The 17,161-nt window shown below is 45.2% G+C and overlaps 1 protein-coding gene across 1 annotated transcript in view; it reads right to left on the bottom strand.

The window, feature by feature from the left end:
• Positions 1-16,928, bottom strand: part of LOC132870716 (CMP-N-acetylneuraminate-beta-galactosamide-alpha-2,3-sialyltransferase 1-like) — a 96,615-nt gene extending 79,687 nt beyond the window's left edge. The window contains exon 1 of the mRNA XM_060904510.1: positions 16,855-16,928. Coding sequence (XP_060760493.1) covers positions 16,855-16,905 — 51 coding nt within the window. The 5' untranslated portion in view covers positions 16,906-16,928. The remainder of the gene's footprint in view (positions 1-16,854) is intronic.
• Positions 16,929-17,161: the final 233 nt, after the last annotated feature.

The following is a 17,161-nucleotide window of genomic DNA, read 5'->3' as shown; positions in this document are numbered from 1 at the left end:
CCTCCGCCTTGGACAGATTTATGTTGACATCTATGGGTACCTTTTGAGCAGCTTCCTTCGCCAACTTATCAACCTTTTCATTTGATGCTATACCTACATGTCAGTGGCAGCTGGTAGTCTTTCAAACAGGGGAGGCTGGTCAGTTACAATATTTCCAGATTTTAAAAGAAAAAAGAAAAAAAACATCAATTTTGCCCATACTCTTGCCTCTGATCTGGCTGATTGTTGGCAGGGTCACAAACTGTGAAATAACAGGTTCTTTTGGCCCATTAGCCTACTGTCTAATATACATGATGGTGGTGTTGGGGGGTATATTTTAACATTTTATATTTTAAAATTGTGGCATGTTGTTTAAAAATTGATTATTATTGAAAGCAGCTCTTTGTCAGGAACCTCAGCAGTAACAGCAGAGTGTTCTGGAATAGGCACAAGCACTGACCTTGGGGAGCCAAACATAGAGCTGGGTGCAACACATTTCATTCAATTACACTTTCCCTATATTTTACTTATTTTGACTGAGAAATGTTTTATTGTAATCCAGGTCTGTAGTGTGAAATGTTCTCGGCAGTGTTTTTGTTTAAAAATGTTTTCCAAATTGTAGCTGTGTTTAATTCATATCCAGAGAAATATATTGTGGCAGTGGGGGCATGGTGAAGCGCCGGTCTGTGACAGGAGGGCAGAGCCAGGGAAGGTGAGTGGCAGAATCACTACACCTGACGGTGATTAACCTGTGTTTTGTGTGTTTTCCCAGTAACCGCTCCCTATTTAAGGAGGCAGAGGGAGAGCAGAGGGAGCGCAACCCGGGACCAGAATGCAGAGTGTGTGTGTGTGTGTGCTTACGCCGCATAATAGAAACTGGCGATTGAAACTGAAAAGTTGTTTAATAAAAAGCCTTCTCTGCCTCTAAAGCGTTGTCCTGCCGTCCTCTGTGCTCCACCCACACGTTGTAAGCACTACAGTGGTGCCGAAACCCGGGACAGGTGGAGCACCAACCTTGCAGCCCCATGGAATCCTCCCCGTTCGCGGACTTGGTCCACGCCCTCGCCACGGCTCAGCAGAGCCAGCACCAGGCACTCGTCACGCTCCGAAAGGAGCAGGAGTGCCACTTCAAAGCCCTGGTGCTGGCCCAGCAGGAAGATCGTGAGGCGTTCCGGCATCTCCTCACGTCGGCGGGGTCCACCAGCGCCCCGGCCGCGGGCCCATCTCCCCTCACCATGACCAAGATGGGCCCGCAGGACGACCCCGAGGCGTTTATCACCTTGTTCGAGCAGGTCACCGAAGCCTCGGGGTGGCCGATGGAGCAGCGCACAGCGCGCCTCCTCCCCCTCCTAACGGGAGAGGCGCAGCTGGCCACACTACAGCTCCCTGCCGACCGCCGGCTGGCCTACGTGGACCTTCGCCGGGCCGTCCTCCAGCACGTGGAACGCATGCCCGAACAGCATCGCCATCGCTTCCGCGCGCTGCGGATGGAGGGAGTAGGCCGGCCGTTCGCGTTCGGCCAGCAGCTCTGGGACGCCTGCTGGCGGTGGCGGAGGGCCGACGATCACGATGCCGAGGGAATCATCGATCAGGTGGTGCTGGAGCAATTCATCACCCGCTTACCAGCCGGAACTGCGGAGTGGGTCCAGTGCCACCGCCCGGCGTTGCTGGATCAGGCTGTAGGACTGGCAGAGGATCATTTGGCGGCTGTTCCGGCGGCAAGGCGGCCGACGATGTCGTCTCTTCTCTCCTCTTCTCTCTCTCTTCCTCCCCCCCTTCTGTGTCCCGTCCTCGCCCCATTTCCCCACCACGGAGGCAGGGGCCGGCTCCACCCCAGCCGGCCCGCCGCACCCGTGGTGCCCTCCCGTTTCTCCCTTCTGTGTCTGTCTCTCCCCCCCCTCAGGTGAGTGAGCCCCAGAACACAGCTGCAGAGGGAAGGCCCAGGCCGGTTTGCTGGCGCGGTGGGGAACCGGGCCACCTGCAGCAACAGTGCGCAGCAATGGAGGTGGGCGCGGTGGTGCAGATTCCCAACGCACCAGAAGCTGCCCTCGATCGGGCCGGAGCGTATCGCATACCGGTGAGTGTACAAGGGGCTACATATCAGGCGTTGGTGGATTCGGGTTGCAATCAGACCTCGATCCACCAACGCCTGGTGCAAGACGAGGCATTGGGGGGAGCACAGGGGGTGAAGGTGTTGTGTGTGCACGGGGATGTTCACAGTTACCCTTTGGTGTCGGTCCACATATATTTCAGAGGGGAAAAATCCATAGTGAAGGCAGCGGTTAATCCTCGCCTTACCCACTCTTTAATTTTGGGGACTGATTGGCCCGGATTTCAGGGTTTAATGACATGCCTAGTAAAGAGTGGGTCCTGCCGTTTAACAGGGGGAGGTCCCGGTGTCGCTTTGGCTGGAGCTGCGGTCGCAGAGCCGTCTACGTCATCTCCGCGACAGAGCGAGGAGCCGCCGGGTCCTCCTCTTTCTGTTGGGGAATCCCTCGCGGATTTCCCACTAGAACAATCGCGAGACGAGACTCTGCGACACGCGTTTGACCAAGTGAGAGTAATCGATGGTCAAACGCTCCAGCCGAACGCCACCCCGTCCTTCCCCTATTTTTCCATTTTGAAGGATAGATTATACCGAGTGACGCAGGACACTCAGACGAAAGAGCGAGTCACACATTTATTAATTCCAAAGAGCCGCCGGGAATTGGTATTCCAGGCAGCTCACTTTAATTCCATGGCTGGACACCTAGGGCAGGATAAGACACTAGCCCGGATAATGGCCCGATTCTATTGGCTGGGGATTCGCAGCGACATCCGTAAGTGGTGTACGGCGTGCCGCAAATGCCAGTTAGTAAATCCAGCGGCCATTCCAAAAGCGCCCTTGCGCCCCCTACCATTAATCGAGACCCTGTTCGAAAGAATTGGGATGGATCTCGTCGGGCCATTAGATCGGTCAACATGAGGGTACCACTTTATATTGGTTCTGGTGGACTATGCAACACGATACCCGGAAGCGGTGCCTCTTCGCAATATCTCAGCACGCAGTATTGCAGAGGCCCTCTTCCACGTCATCTCCCGGGTTGGAATCCTGAAAGAGATTCTGACTGACCAAGGCACCTCGTTTATGTCACGAACACTGAGCGAACTGTATGGGCTACTGGGTATTAAGCCGATCCGCACCAGTGTTTATCACCCACAAACGGACGGTTTAGTTGAACGGTTCAATCGCACCATCAAAAATATAATCAAAAAATTCGTAAGTGAGGATGCACGTAACTGGGATAAGTGGCTCGAACCCTTGTTATTTGCAGTGCGAGAGGTCCCCCAAGCCTCCACGGGGTTCTCCCCATGTGAATTATTTTATGGGCGTAAGCCGTGCGGCATCTTAGATGTACTGCGGGAAAATTGGGAGGAGGGACCTTCACAGAGCAAAAACGAAATTCAGTACATTATGGACCTGCGCGCAAAACTCCACACGCTCACCCACCTAACTCAGGAGAATTTGCCGCAGGCCCAGGAATGGCAAGCCCGCCTGTACAACAAGGGCACACGCCTTAGAGAGTTCACTCCAGGAGATAAGGTACTCGTCCTGTTGCCCACGTCGAGCTCCAAATTAATCACCAAGTGGCAAGGACCCTTTGAGGTCACATGGTGAGTCGGGGACGTCGACTATGAGGTAAGGCGAACGGACAGGGAGGGGGCACTACAGATCTACCACCTCAATCTGCTGAAACTCTGGAATGAGGAGGTCCCCGTGGAGTTGGTGTCGGTAGTTCTGGAGAAGGCGGAGCTGGGGCCGGAGGTTCAAAAAGGGACATTGGCATCACGTACCTCTCCGGTCCCCTGTGGAGACCATCTCTCCCCGACCCAACTCACGGAGGTCGCCCAGTTGCAGGCCAAGTTTTCGGATGTGTTCTCGCCCCTGCCCGATCGCACTAACCTCATAGAACACCACATAGAGACGCCCCCGGGGGTGGTAGTGTGTAGCCACCCTTATAGGCTACCCGAACACAAAAAAAAGGTGGTTTGGGAAGAACTTCAGGCCATGCTTGAAATGGGCATCGTCGAGGAGTCCCACAGTGACTGGAGCAGCCCGGTGGTCTTGGTTCCCAAGGCCGACGGCTCGGTCCGGTTCTGTGTGGACTATAGAAAAGTCAACGCGGTGTCTAAATTCGACGTGTACCCAATGCCTCGTATTGATGAGCTGCTCGATCGACTAGGCACGGCTCGCTTTTACTTGACACTGGATTTGACGAAGGGATATTGGCAGATCCCCTTGACTCCATTATCCCGAGAGAAAACAGCCTTTTCCACACCGTTCGGCTTACACCAGTTCGTCACACTTCCGTTTGGGCTGTTTGGGGCGCCCGCTATGTTTCAGCGGCTGATGGACAGGGTCCTCCGGCCCCACGCCACCTATGCGGCCGCTTATCTAGATGATATTATCATTTATAGTAATGACTGGCAGCGGCACCTGCAAGACCTGAGGGCCGTCCTTAGGTCGCTGAGGTGGGCGGGTCTCACTGCCAACCCAAAGAAGTGTGCGATTGGGCGAGTGGAAGTATGGTATCTGGGCTTCCACTTGGGCAACAGGCAGGTGCATCCCCAAATTAATAAGACAGCAGCGATTGCGGCCTGCCTGAGGCCCAAGACCAAAAGGGGGTGAGACAGTTCCTGGGGCTGGCTGGCTACTATCGTAGGTTTATACCTAATTATTCGGACGTCACCAGCCCGCTGACTGACCTCACTAAAAAGGGGGCGCCAGATCCGGTCCAGTGGACGGACCAGTGCCAGCGGGCTTTCTCTGAGGTAAAGGCTGCACTGTGTGGGGGGCCACTTTTACACTCCCCTGACTTCTCTCTCCCTTTTATGTTACAGACGGATGCGTCGGACAGAGGGCTGGGGGCCGTTTTGTCCCAGCAGGTGGAGGGGGAGGATCGCCCCATCCTATACATCAGTCGGAAGCTGTCGGTGCGTGAGGGGCGCTACAGCACGATTGAGAAGGAATGCCTGGCGATCAAGTGGGTGGTCCTTGCCCTCCGTTACTACCTGCTGGGGTGCCCTTTCACCCTCTGTTCGGACCACGCGCCCCTCCAGTGGCTCCACCGCATGAAGGATGCCAACGCGCGGATCACCCGTTGGTATCTGGCACTCCAACCCTTCAACTTCAAGGTGGTCCACAGGCCGGGGGCGCAGATGGTCGTGGCGGACTTCCTCTCCCGTCAAGGGGGGGGGGAGTCGGCTGCGGGCCGGACGGGTGCCCGGCCTGAGTCGGGTGGTGGGGGTATGTGGCAGCGGGGGCGTGGTCAAGCGCCGGTCTGTGACAGGAGGGCGGAGCCAGGGAAGGTGAGTGGCAGAATCGCTACACCTGATGGTGATTAACCTGTGTTTTGTGTGTTTTCCCAGTAACCGCTCCCTATTTAAAGAGGCAGAGGGAGAGCAGAGGGAGCGCATCCCGGGACCAGAACGCAGAGTGTGTGTGTGTGTCAGAGGTGGACAAAGTACCCAACTTCATTACTTAAGTCAAAGTACAGATCCCACTGGTCAAATGTTACTCCGATACAAGTGAAAGTTGTACAGTCAAATTTTTACTTAAGTTAAAGTACTGAAGTACTTGCTTTTAAAAATACTTAAGTATTAAAAGTACATTTTCTGTCAACGCATCGTTGTATTATTGCCACAACGCTGACAAAATCTAATGCTGTTACCAAAGACAGAAATGTGAATTCACAAAATGAACGCATGCTGTGCCATCATGGTGGTTTAACGTTAAACTAGCTAGTCAGTGAAGCTCCACCTGACATGCTAGCAAACTCTTTTCAAACTCGAAATCGTACTGGGTAGCTAACGCTACTAGAAAAGACAGATTTCTACATTCTGTTTATTTGGCAAGATTATGCTATAACATATTTCTAAAAGGACTTCAGATAAGTTAACATTATTCATGTTAGCGTAACTCTGTTTTTACATGCTAACTAACAGTGTCCAAGTTAACTAGCTATGAGTAAACGTTAGCCGTGGACAAGGCTGCGGCAACTTGGTGGGCAAATCCATAGAAAGTCATTTGACTAACCAGACTGCATAGCTATTGTAGCATTATCGCTAGCTCTAAAAGTACAAACAACTTCGTTGCAAGCTTTCTCTAGGAATAAAACGTTTATATACCCCAATATGCTTCCGTAGGTCGGATGGCGAGTTTTTGTAGGCTGTAATGTGGTTCATTTTAGGCAAACAAAGCAAACATTTAAAACGAAATGAATCTTTTATCCTTTCAGAAAAATGAAACATGGGTTCATGGGCCATGGGTGCGTGCATTCGCCAGAAGAACCGCCTCCTTCCATTCTGCCATCAACTGATCGAGTTAAATAATGCTGTTGAGAAATCATTGAACTTGATTTTATCCAGTCTATGGATGTAATGTGACCCTAGTGATTACTGACAGGCTGTCTCAGTGTCACCTGTGAAAAAATCAATCATGTTTTAGAAAAGAAAAGACAAAAACGTCCACTTTCAAAGCTGCTTCATAGTAACGAGTAACGAGGACCTTGATAGAATGTAGTGGAGTGAAAAGTACGATATCTGTCTTTCAAATGTAGTGAAGTTAAAGTCATAAGTTTCCAACAAAAATAATACTCAAGTAAAGTACAGATACTCAAAAAGTGTACTTAAGTACAGTACTCAAGTAAATGTGCTTCGTTACTGTCCACCTCTGGTGTGTGTGTGTGTGCTTACGCTGCATAATAGAAACTGGCGATTGAAACTGAAAAGTTGTTTAATAAAAAGCCTTCTCTGCCTCTAAAGCGTTGTCCTGCCGTCCTCTGTGCTCCACCCACATGTTGTAAGTGCTACATATATATTCCAATATAATATACTCAGCATAAACATTTTAAATAGATTCTATATTTTGGTCCATCCATGACATATTACTAAAGTAGCCTATATACTGTTGTTGATGTGGGTCACCAGCCCACGTTTGACCAAATCACGGATCCGGGTTTAATCAAGAGGCATGGCCAACAATACATTTTCCTCGTCACTGAACTTACTGTTAGCCAATTCACTTTCTCGTACCAGGAGAGCTGAAAGGAACGAGTATTATTCCCTACCTTTTTCACCAAGTCAATTTGAGGCATTGGTCTACCCTGCTCTTTAATTTTAATTTTTTCCTCGAAAGGAAGACTGGCAGATGGCTTCGCCAAAATTAAATCAACAATGCTTGGCATCCGTGCGCAGCTTTCTTGCTAGCTGACTAGCCCCCTCAAGTTCAAGTTCAGTCACTCAAATAAACGAAATTTCTGGAACTAAGATAGCAAACTTGACAACACTATATTTACACTTTATTTACAATGAAAATATATACAAACTAAAAAAGCTGGTAGAAACCGTATGTAATGAATGAAATCGAAATGTCAGCTGATCTCTTACAATACACCACACCACTTGCGAATCCGCATGGGACTGAACTGAAATTCACCACTGCCTGTCTATATTTGAAACGAGCTGTCAATCAAAGAAAATATCCGGCTGCTTTCACCAATCACCAGTCTCCTCGCGGAAAGCTTTGCCATGTCCCTCTCATTGCCTCCCACTGTGAGACTGGGAATCTGTGGGAGTCCGTGGGCGGGCGTTTTCGCAGTATTTGTCCAATAATCATCTTGCATTTTGATATTGAAAAGCACATAGCTCCCAAATGCCATTGAAGTCCACTGAGGCTGGGCTGCATCGGGTTGTCACGAGGGGGAAAAACTCACGCACACATTAGGCGAACTGGGGAAAGTTATAACGGAATGATTTCGCACTGTAGTTGGGTTGAGCACATATATTTCTATGATTCTGGATCTGAAATAGCAATGTTATAAGGTCGGCTATAACATAAGCCTAGCACAATTCATCCTACACGATGTTCATCATTTTTAGAGGAGGCTGAGCCTCCCTCGTTGTCTTAGAGCAATCGCCCGTGCTACATGTGCTGGGACCCATACAAATTATATTTCTACCCCTCTCCTTTTCACATCTCTAATTGCCAGAAGAATATCATATATAATGTCTTGTCGGCTCTTTGATGACCCTTTCCCAATACTATTAATTGCTGACACAGTCACTACATATCAATACTTTATGGTTCTGAATCTGTTCAGCCCATTGTACTGCCATCAGGATTGCATATAATTCCACTGTGAATACACTTATGCCGCTTTTCCACTACAAACGCCGCGCCGTGCCGAGTCGAGCTGAGTTGAGCTGAGCGGGGCTGTTGGAGTTGCATTTCGACTACAACCGCGCTGAACCGTGCTGGCTGGAAGTGGGTGGACACATTGGGTGGAGTTAGCGAAAGTGGGTGGACGTCATGTGATGTCGTTAAGCAGCGCAAACAGTGACATCAGTGACAGTGGCGGAACAAGTCAGAGCCGGGCCGGGGCAAATGACTGGGCCCTTTATTAAAGCTTATCATAACATCATTTTAGGCTACAAAACGTCCGCAACTGCGGTGTTTACCAATTTCAACACTACCGGGTGCAACTATGTTATTTAGTACATCAAGTCCTTCAAACGAACATGTAACTCAGAAACAAAAAACATTAGGATACTGTACATGGCTCATAATAAAACATCAATAGCCTATACTGCGCACATTATTTGAAGGGCATACGAATGAGCGCTCAGAGGTTGCAACGGTGACAGGAAGAGTCAGAAATAAAAGGAGGGCGGTGCAAACCTCACTGAATGCACTGTGTTTACCAATTTCAACACTACGGGGTGCAACTATGTTATTTTGTACATTAAGTCCTTCAAACGAACATGTAACTCAAACAAAAAAACATTAGGCGACATACTGTACATGGCTCATAATAAAACATCAATAGCCTACTGCGCGCATTATTTGAAGGGCATACGACGAGCCTTGCGCTCCGCGAACTCGTCCACGATGCTCTGTATGTCACTGATTCAGTGGGCTTTTAAGCGGTAGTCTCACGACCCGAATAGTAAACAATAAACATGGAGGACATGGAGTCGTTAGTGTTGCTGGTCTTGGTGCTGTGGCTTTTTGTCGCCAACAGATACTGGCAAGAGTGTATAGATGAGGCGAGGCACATAAGGCTTCAGAAATTCTCGTAATTCGTAATTCTTCTTCTTCCGGGTTTACGGTGTTTACAGATCCCAGCGTGCTCGCGGGGCGTGTGTGGGCTTGTGAGGACACTCCTCCTCACCAATCAGTGCACAGGGGAGTGTCTGCTCACGCCCCCAACCTCACTCGGCACGGTTTGGCTTGCTTCAGCCCCACTCCAAAACGGTGCGAGTTTTAGGGGCTAAGCAGGGCTGAAACGAGCTGAGTCGTGCTGGTTTTTGGTCGTCGAAACGCGAGCCGTGTTGGGCTGAAGTGAGCTGAAGCGAGCTGAAGTGAGCTGAAAAAGGGTAGTGGAAAAGGGCCATTAGAAAGTTTGAGGTTTTCTTAACAGCTTGGATATTCCACCTCTGAAGAACAAAAGCTGCTCCTGTAGCACCCGTTTCTTGATCCTTTGAAACGTCAGTAAAAAAATTATATGTATTCCTGATACCTTTCTCTCACATGACATTGAAATTCATACACCAAATCTGCCTCAGGATTATCTGACTTAATTAGCCTGGCAAGCCAGACTAAATGTGAATATTTAGTCTGGCCTCGATCCGTAGACATTTCCAAAGTGGGTAGGAGGAACAAACCACTGTCTTTCAAACTGTCTCTGTGCGTATAGGCCAACGCTCTGACCAATCAGCGCAACAGTGACTGTGACGTAGTCAGAGCGACAGAAAGCAGTGGGGGAGGCCTTGAAATAAATAATTTTTCAAAATGCGTATTAATTAATAAACAGGTTCTAGATATTAAGAAGTTTGGAGATAATGACCACAAGTTTGGAGTCTGTACCACATACACATTTTATTCCAAGTGTTTTTCAAGGGTTTGCTTAAACTGTTTTTGAGAGTTTTTATTTAGTGGTGTTTGGTGAAATAATTTCCCTTAAATTTAAAATAACGGGAAAATAAGAAACAATCAAAAAGTAATGTTTCAAAGCTGTTTATTAATTCTTCGTACTGCACAAACTAGCCCATCCTTTTGGCTACGAGTGGAGCCAGCTGGTAGATCAGACTTTTGCCATAGCCGGTCGGCAAAACAGCGAAAACGTCCTTCTTGAAAAGGAATGAGCGGAGAGCCTCTTCCTGCTCATGTTTCAATGAAAACTCCAAGTCTAATTCTTCTAAAACTGATTCCAAAGCAGAGTCAAACGCGTGCTGTTCACTAGCCCGTAGCCATCTTTCCTGTTGTGCTTTCTCCAGCGTCGCGCAGTTTGTCATCACTCCTGCAAAAGCCCGCCCAAAGAATCCAAACAAAAACCTTGCATTGTGATTGGCGGGCACGATTTGATGCCCGAGGTGTTTTTGTTTATATGGTGCGAGGCTAGACCCATTCGCTAGGCAAAAAATATTTTTGGCCGCTAGGCGGGTGGGTCTAGTTTACTAGGCTATGACTTAATCTCAAGCAATTTTAAATCAGTCTTTGGGGACTCCAATTGCCATAGAGGAACTGATGGCCACATTACTCCTGGACAAAAGTTCTTGCCAAGAATAGCCATTTCCTGTGCCACTGTCTCTCCTACCCATCCAAAACTTGGACGTCTCGCCATCTCTCTCCCAGCTTGCCTGAATTATACTTTTAACTGGGCGATCACACCTTTGACCCATCAGATTAACCCAATAGTTAGCCTGAAGCTGCTTTCTCTGCAAACAGAGTGGCATTTCTCCTGTTTCTACCTGTAAGGAACATACTGGGGAAGATCGCACAGCTCCTGTACATATTCTCAGTGCCTTAGCTTGGACTATATCTAACCCAGCTAAAACTGATTTGGCTGCAGATCCATAAACCAAACATCCATATGCAATTCTTGCTCTAATTAGATATATATAAATATATATATATAAATTTGCTTCAAAAAAAGCTACATCTGCTCCCCATTCTGTGCCAGCAAGGCATCTCATTAAATTCATAACCATTTAACCTTTGTCTATTACTTTTGATACATGATCTCTCCAAGTAAGTCTTGTGTCAAAAAATATGCCAAGAAATTTAAAACTTTTAACCCTTTCCAAAGTCCTACCATACAGTTCCAGTTTAAAACTTTCATCTATTTTCTTCCTAGTAAAGAACATCACCTTAGTCTTTTCAGTAGATAGTCTAAAACCCCATTTCCTTCCCCAATCCTCCACCAGGGTTAGAGCTTCCTGCACCTTCTTCAGGATGTACTTCACATTCTTCCCCCTTTTCCATATGCAACCATCGTCTGCAAATAGCGACTTTCCAATCCCTGGCTGAACATTAGAAAAATTATCATTAATTATTATATTGAAAAGTAATGGACTAATAACTAGAGTTGAGCCGGATACTCGGCTGAAACGAGTATCCGGTACGGATAAAGCACTTTTGCCAAGTATGAGTATTATACGAGTAATACGAGTCAATATCTGTGCTCGGCCTGAATGAAAATCCTCACACAGCGTCACAGCGCCCCTCACCTACACACACTGCTCTGCTCACTCACACAGAGAACAGCTCTCTGTCTCTCCGTCAGTCACTCAGGTTCGTGGCTCTTTTCCATTAACGTTTCAGGTTTCTTCAGCTTCAAGTTTGTTTTTATTTCAGTTTGTACTTACTTATAACCAGTAGAGTTCTGGTAAACGTGGGTTCGTTCAGACATGGTGCTTGGTAGAAAGTGACTTGCATTGCGTCTCTGCCTGTCGGAGATTTTTTTTCTTTTTTTAACCGTCGGTTAAAAACAGGGTTTTTTTTTACTTCACGCATTGAGTGTCTGACACTTTCTTGCTGTAATTCATGTAAAAATAAAGGTAGTAGTGGTATAAGTATTACAAATTAAGCTACACACTCTCTCTCTCTCTCTCTCTCTCTCTCTCTCTGCCGGTTGTCAGAGTTTTTTTTTTTTTTTAAACCGTCAGTTGGCTCTAACCAGTTTTATTTTACTTCACGCACTGAGTGTCTGACATTTTCTAGGTAGTAGTGGTATAAATAATATTACAAATTAAGCTACACACACACACACACACACACACACACACACACACACACACACACCTGGTGTGGAAATTAAAAAAAAAAAATCACACACTGATCATAAAAAAATTAAAAGTTAAAAAAAGAAAGTTATGTTGAGTATGAAAACTCTTGTTCATTACATTTCATTTCATAATTGCAACCGCATGTGTTGTATTCATTGTTGCAAAACTTGTTCTGTAAATAGTTCGTTTGCTATCGTGATCAAAACCATTGATCTGAAGCTCAATGCTGATGCTGTCCTGTAAATAGTTTTCTAATCAGCAATAAATATAACAATTTCTGATCAACTCATATCAATTGCATGCTTAAAGGAACAGTCCACCGTACTTCCATAATGAAATATGCTCTTATCTGAATTGAGACGAGCTGCTCCGTACCTCTCCGAGCTTTGCGCGACCTCCCAGTCAGTCAGACGCAGTCAGACGCGCTGTCACTCCTGTTAGCAATGTAGCTAGGCTCAGTATGGCCAATGGTATTTTTTGGGGCTGTAGTTAGATGCGACCAAACTCTTCCGCGTTTTTCCTGTTTACATAGGTTTATATGACCAGTGATATGAAACAAGTTCAGTTACACAAATTGAAACGTGGCAATTTTCTATGCTATGGAAAGTCCGCACTATAATGACAGGCGTACTAACACCTTCTGCGCGCTTCGGCAGCGCATTGATATCTGAGCTCCGTATCAATGCGCTGCCGAAGCGCGCAGAAGGTGTTAGTGCGCCTGTCATTATAGTGCGGACTTTCCATAGCATAGAAAATCGCCATGTTTCAATTTGTGTAACTGAACTTGTTTCATATCACTGGTCATATAAACCTATGTAAACAGGAAAAACGCGGAAGAGTTTGGTCGCATCTAACTACAGCCCCAAAAAATACCATTGGCCATACTGAGCCTAGCTACATTGCTAACAGGAGTGACAGCGTGTCTGACTGCGTCTGACTGACTGGGAGGTCGTGCAAAGCTCGGAGAGGTACGGAGCAGCTCGTCTCAATTCAGATAAGAGCATATTTCATTATGGAAGTACGGTGGACTGTTCCTTTAAAATAACATACTGGTTAAAGCCCTGCCCGTTTCAAGACAACCAGACCCACCTGGTTAAATCCCGCCCACTCCCGGGTTAGGCCCCGCCCACTCCGAGTACGGCTACAGATAATTCTTATGGTTAACAGGTACAGATAATGCTGTACTCGCTCATCCCTACTAATAACACTGCCTTGTGGAATCCCATTTTCAACCACACACCTAGATATTTCTTTCCCTATTTTCACCTGAATACTTCTATTACTTAAAAAGTCCATTACCCAGTTAAACAAATTTCCCCCAATCCCTAGCATATGCATTTTGATTAAAAGACCCTCTACCCATAGCATATCATATTATGCTTTTTCCACGTCTAAAAATACTGCCACAACAATCTCTTTCTTTACTTGTGGTTTTCTTATTTCATCCTCAAGACATATGATTGAATCAATAATACTTCTCCCCTTTCTAAAACCACTCTGATAGCGAGCCATCAACCCCCTTTCTTCAATAAAGTGCATTAACCTTCCATTAAGAAACCTTTCCATTAATTTACCTAAATGAGAAGTTAAAGCTATTGGCCTATAATTTGCTGAGTTACTAGCATCTTTTCCTGGTTTTCTTATTGGAACAATGACTGCCTCCTTCCACCCTGTAGGAATCTTTCCTTCCTCCCAAACTTTATTAAATACATTTAAAACCTTCTGAAGTCCCTTATCACTTAAATGTCTTAACATGCTAAAACAAATTTCATCTTTACCAGGGGCTGAATTCTTACACCTATCCAATGCATTTCTTAATTCTCTCAGTGTGAATGGAACATTATATTTATCCTCTAATTTTCCATTCTTTTGAATAACCTCTGCACATATGCTCCTTGTTTCTTCCCTCCCTCTTCTTTCTTCTCCTGATAGATTACAGAACTATGCACCTTACTCAGTGTGTTTAACATCATTTCTGCTTTCTCTAGGTTTGATATAGCCAACTGATTTCCATCTGAAAGGATTGGGTAATTCCACTATTACCTTCCATCTTTTTAATCATTCCTCATACATCATTTATATAAGTAGTATTTCCAATTGAACTACAATAATCCCTCCAGTATGATCTTTTCCTTTGTCTTATCATCCTTGTCACTACTGCCTGTGCTTGCTTATAATCAATCATATGTTGAAAGTTATGAGTTCTTTTTAACCTTCTAAAGGCTCTATTCCTTTCTCTAACAACCTCTTCACATTTAACATTCCACCATGGGACCGCTTTTCTTACTAGTTTTCCTGAACTTTTTGATATTGTAGCCATTGCAGCCATATACTCTGTCGCAACTCAATTTCATCAACATCATCTGTTTCTTGGACTGAACTAATATACAAATCACTTATTTCCATAAATCTCTCCCAGTCTGCCTTTTTGAAAATCCACTTTCCATGACTATCTTCTGTGCTCAACCTTACATCAACATCCAGTTTACATATAATTGGATAATGGTCACTTCCAATAGTGCTTCCTCCATACACTTCCCACTCACACTTTGGTGCCAATTTACTAGACAAAAACGTGAGGTCTAGTACTGATTCTTTACCAGTTCTTATATCTATCCTAGTCCCTCTACCATCATTCACACAAAGTAAATTCCTATCATTCATTATCTCCTCAATCACCTGTCCATTATTGTCAGTCTTTTCCCCTCCCCACATTGTATTATGAGCATTAAAATCTCCACACCATATAACATTATCTCTATCCTGTCCTTCTATTTCCTCTAGCTCATTTAATTCTCACAGTTTACAATGATTATAATAAGTTATTACTACTATTTTCTTTTTATCAGCCCATACTTCCACTACCACATATTCTTGTTCCTTACCTGTACCCAACACCCTATAAGGCACACCCTGCCTTACAAAGGTAGCGCAGCCCCCACCACTTCCTTGCTCTCTGTCTCGTCTAATGACAATATAATTAGCTAAAACAAAATCAAATCTAGGTTTTAACCAAGTTTCTTGGATACACATTACATCTGGTTTTACACTCCTATTATCTATAAACTGTTTAAAATCTTGACCATTTGCTAACAAACTCCTTGCATTCCATTGTAAAAGTAACATAATCAATATGATCATCCTACACTATTTCCTTCCTGGCTTGCTGATGTCACACTAAGACCATCTCACACCTCTTCCCATTTTAAACCTGCCATACCCAAATGTTGAATTGCTGCCTTTGTAATAATTTGAATCCTTTCAATTTTTGATTTAACCTCAGCTGTTGCATTAATCACCCCTGCAATGAAGATAACTAAATCCCTCTTTTCCCTCCACTCCTTTTCTCCTTCTCTTTAACAGATTCTTGTCTCTGCATCCATACTTTCCCTGTGGCTAATTCCCCTCTGACATTTCTTCCATTAACCCTTGTTTGCCCCACCCTTTTAACTGCTTCTGCATAGGTAACTTTGTTCTTCATTTTCACATTATAAATCTCCATCTCCCTTCTCATTACTTCACACCCCCAGTAAGCTGCACTGTGTGCCCCTCCACAATTACAACATTTAGGTCTTGTTTTCTCTCCACACTCCCCATAATCATGAGCTCCACTACATTTTGCACACCTTTTCTCCCCTTTACACATTTTAGCTATATGCCCAAACTTTTGACACTTGAAACATCTCATTGGTTTATGAGTAAACTCTCTCACACTATATCTCATACCCAAATATAGCTCTGTAGGCATCTCTTTAGTACTGAACTGAATTAAAACTGATTCAGTTTCCTTTTTCTCAAATCCCCTAGTCAATCGTTTTGCACTCTGAACAGCATCACACTTTTCCTTTAATACTTAACTAGATTCTTCATCTCCATTGATAAAGGAATCCCATAAATCACCCCTTTACTTCCTTGATCATCAACTCTCACAAGCTTCACTACCTTTGCTTTCCCAACTGCTTGCAAATTTTCAGCTCTTCCAACCTGTTCTTCAGAGATATATCCCATTAATAAATTGCCATCGTTCAAAATTCTTGCATATTTAACTTCCCCAACCTGATTCTTAATTATTTTCATCAGCTTTATTGGATCCATATTTTTCACTCCTCCCTCTTCAAACATCACAACAACATTCCATTTCTCCTCACTCTCGTTGCTTTTCCTCAACCGCTTAGCTTTATATATCTTCCTTAATGGCCAACTACCGTCATCTTCATCTAAGTCATCCATAGTACAACAATCTTCCCCCTGACTCACCGCCATGGTAAAGACTGTGTGCAAGTGTATCGTCTACCGAACCCATACAGGCCGTCAGCCGATACTTCTCACAGAATATTCCCTCCACTCAAACTACTCTAACCCTGACAATCAAGACAAAGAAAACCAAAAAGTTGTCGCTTTGGAAGACCACTCAACCAAACTCTCTGCCCTCTCAACCGCTCTCCGACATTGCGCATCCCTCCAATCACTCCCACCTGCAGGCTACCTTTACAAAGATCTCCCCCTTGTGCAAACTACAGTGTCACCCACAGGAAAAAATTCAATAATATGAGCACACACAATATTCAATCACAATTCACACACAAATCAGATCAAAGCACGTACACAAATAGAAATATTTGTGAATAAGTTAGAAAATAAATTAGACATATTAATGTGTTGTTTTTCCCAGGCAAAATGACAAAACACATACAAGGACAATAGTGGTCATTTACAATAACAATAAAATAAACAAAAAAAGAGCAGCATGGATTCATTCATTCTTACCAGCCACCAGTCAAGTGTGAGAGTGCTAAGATTGCTGTTTCTCCTGTTCATAAGTTTTGGCACCTGGCTGTCATAGCGCTCTGCGAACCACGGATCCCTGTTTATGCACTGTGTACATGCACATGTTTTCAATGGAAAGATATTCCATGAGATGTTCTGACCAACACTGAAGCAGTACAGCATCAAGCAGGTGATGCACAACAATGCTAAAAATATTAGAATCCTGATGTTCATCTTCTAAATAAATTATTAATATTAATTTTCATAAATTAAAATGCACTGATGTCTCTCATGCGCCTGTATTTAA

The sequence above is a fragment of the Neoarius graeffei genome, chromosome 2, assembly GCF_027579695.1.
Source record: "Neoarius graeffei isolate fNeoGra1 chromosome 2, fNeoGra1.pri, whole genome shotgun sequence".
NCBI lineage: Eukaryota > Metazoa > Chordata > Actinopteri > Siluriformes > Ariidae > Neoarius > Neoarius graeffei.
This window is presented reverse-complemented; position numbering and strand designations above follow the sequence as displayed.